At 37.4% G+C, this 3,094-nt stretch overlaps 1 protein-coding gene across 1 annotated transcript in view; it reads right to left on the bottom strand.

Annotated features, from left to right (window-relative positions):
• Positions 1–539: 539 nt before the first annotated feature.
• Positions 540–3,094, bottom strand: part of SLCO1A2 (solute carrier organic anion transporter family member 1A2) — a 57,930-nt gene continuing 55,375 nt past the window's right edge. Inside the window, exon 15 of the mRNA XM_069106055.1 lies at positions 540–1,353. Coding sequence (XP_068962156.1) covers positions 1,143–1,353 — 211 coding nt within the window. The 3' untranslated portion in view covers positions 540–1,142. The remainder of the gene's footprint in view (positions 1,354–3,094) is intronic.

The raw sequence follows: 3,094 nt of genomic DNA, 5'->3' as shown, positions 1-3,094 counted from the left end.
AAGGCCTCATTATATGCTGTTTTCAAAGATGACAAATGTGTTTGGTGACGCAGCATAGAGGTGCAGAATAAATGCATCCTCTATGGATGGCAAAGACAGCCAGTTGTGCCATGTGGTAAGAAGATAATAATCCCTGCAAGATCAGTTCCTGAAAAGGGCTGGGACTTAGGCTCTTAGGACTTTCTGGAATTCGTAATTGAAGAGGTTAGAGTAAGTTCCAGGACAGTGGAGGGAATATCACTGTCAGCAGCATCTCCATTCTCCTTAGTGGTTGCATCCCTGAATACCTGGATCCTTGGTGGTGATGGATGAGGTCTCAGTAGGTACTAACCTTAAACATGGAAAAGGCAGGTCACCCATGGTATGGCAGAAAGTAGAGTAGCTATGGGGTTACATATGTGAATGTTACATGTGCTGCAGGTATAATTAGAATGAACTCATATTTTTTGACTGGGAGAAGAAAAGTATTGAGGACTATTTCTTATTTTTTCTTCTTTCAGAAATAAAAGTCCAAAGTATACCAAAGTATTTATAGCAGCACTTTTATTTTTGGCAGCAAAGAACTAGAACAAAGTGGGTGACCACCAGTTGGGAACAGTTAAAAGAATCACATTACTTGAATATAATTAAATATTATTATACAATTAGAAATGAGAAATTCAGAGAAACATGGGAAGATTTGTATAAAGTGATGCAGAATGAAATAAGTTGAAAACAAAAGAACAATTTACACAGTGGCTATTATAATGTAAATTAAAAAATCACTAAAAGGATAACAAGCACTGAATAATAGAAAAATCAGTATTGATCCTGGGGAAAAGATAATGAAACATATCTTCCTCTGAACAGAGAAGAGAGGGACGATGAGGGTAAATTGTGTATGTTTGTCAGATTTGGTCATTGCTTAATTTTTTGAGTATTTTGTTAATACAAAAGAAAAGTTTCATTTCCTGCTGGGTTGGAGGGTATATTTCCACAAAGGTTTATGATTTAAAAACAAAAAAAAACATCAATAAAACATGTTGAAAAGAAAAATATTACTATGCATTAAAACTAAGTGAAAACAAACTTATGATCAATTTTGACAGTAAATAAATTGTGCAGTGTTTTTCCCACTGTGAGAAATAATATCTAGCTAAATATTAAAATTTTGTTTGTATTTCATTTTCTTTCAAATATATCGTTTGTATGTTTATTTCTTTGTCTGGATTTTCCTTCCTTTTAACCACCACTTCCATTACTGCAGTATTGCTTTCATCTGGATGAAACTGCTTCCTCAGAATAAATACTATAAGCAAGGCTGGGATGTAGCTTACTCCTCTTAAGAAGGCTGACAATCCGAGATAGATGGTTCTGTGAAGAAACATAAACCTATGAAGACCTGATGCAGTCATGCAGCACACCGAACACCCACCTCCTCTCAAACACTGAATTACCTATGCACCAGTATACGATATCCTTGCTATAATTTTACTAACGTCTCATTGTTTCATGGCAGCTGGGAGGGATCTCAGAGGTCAAATCATCCAATACCTTCATTTTACAAATGAGGAAACCGAGGCTCAGACCTGACCAAGGTCACACTACTAGTGAGTGGTAGTTAAACTCAGGTTATCTGAGTCTTCATTCTGTCCTCTGTCCACTATACTGCAATGCTTCTGTTAATTCCTTTTCTGTATGAAGGATAGTACTAGGAATGACAAAGCTAAACAAGAGATGATCCTTGCCCTAAAAGAAATTACAATCTAGTATTGCATATATGACTATTCTATATACCCATACACACATATTGATATATTTTATAGATGATATATACATGCATGTTTATATTGATGCATGTATGTAAAATTTATAAATATGCACATGCTTACCTATATACATATGTGTATATATCTACATACATATATCTATACACATAAATTTTTTTGTGGTTAGTTAAGGATACTTCTCTGTCCCCTTTAGGAAAGACTAAATGCATGTGGAGAGAATATAGGAGGCTTATAGTGGAAGTAAGACCTGTATCTAAGTCCTGGCATTATGATTTACGTGACTGGGCAAGTCACTTAACCTCCTATCTTCTCTGTAACAAGAGGAGGTTGGACTCAATAACTGCTTAAGTCATTTCCAGTGCTAAAGATCTAATATTCTATTTTTTGTTTGAGTGACCAATCTATAGCTTCCTAAAATAAGACACAGGACTGAAAATAGATAGGCCTCAGTTGGTGGCATTGAGATACCCAAACCAAGGGGAGATCACTATATTATATGTCCCAACATCAGGCTTGATAATTATTGACAACTAGAACTGTATAAAAATGATGTGTCATTGGTGGTGTTCAAGTAGAGATTGGCCAACTCTGTCAGGGATATTGTTAAAAAGAGCCCTGCTTGGGGCGGCTAGGTGGCGCAGTGAGTAAAGCGCTGGCCCTGGATTTGGGAGGACCAGAGTTGGGTTCCCCTGAGACACTTAACACCCCCACAAAAATACTAGCCGTGTAACCTCGGGCAAGTTACTTAACCCCAATTGCCCTCCAAAAGGCAAAAAAAAAAAAAAGAGCCATGCTTAAGTGAGGGCTAGACTAGATGACCTCCTTCAGGTTATTTAGAGACCACTGGGTGGCACAGGGGATAGAATTGTAGTCAGAAAGACCTGAATTCAAATTCTGCCTCAGACACTTAATAACTGTGTGACTCTGGGCAAGTAACTTGACCTTTCTCAGTCTCAGTCTCAGTTTACTAATTTCCAAAATGGAAAGTAGTCAGCTCCCAGGGTTGTTGTAAGGATCAAATCTTATTTCTCACTTGGATGCACTGCTCTGGGACTTCCCTAATTCTTCCACCATGCCTGGGCATCAGGTACTCCCTCTCTCCTTTCCCACAATCCTCCTTCCCTAGACCCTTTTCAGCTTCCCCTTGTGTGCTGTCTTCCCCCATTAGATTGTAAGTTCCTTGGTGGCCGGGACTTTCTTTTTTTGTATTTGTATCCCCAGCACTTAACACATAGTAGACACTTAGTAAATGTTTATTGAATGACTGACAAATAAGATTATCTATCTATCTATCTATCTATCTATCTATCTATCTATCTATCTAT

Source organism: Petaurus breviceps, unplaced genomic scaffold (assembly GCF_028583685.1).
Source record: "Petaurus breviceps papuanus isolate PSGF00001 unplaced genomic scaffold, PetGlider_PUasm1.0 78, whole genome shotgun sequence".
Lineage (NCBI taxonomy): Eukaryota > Metazoa > Chordata > Mammalia > Diprotodontia > Petauridae > Petaurus > Petaurus breviceps.
This window is presented reverse-complemented; position numbering and strand designations above follow the sequence as displayed.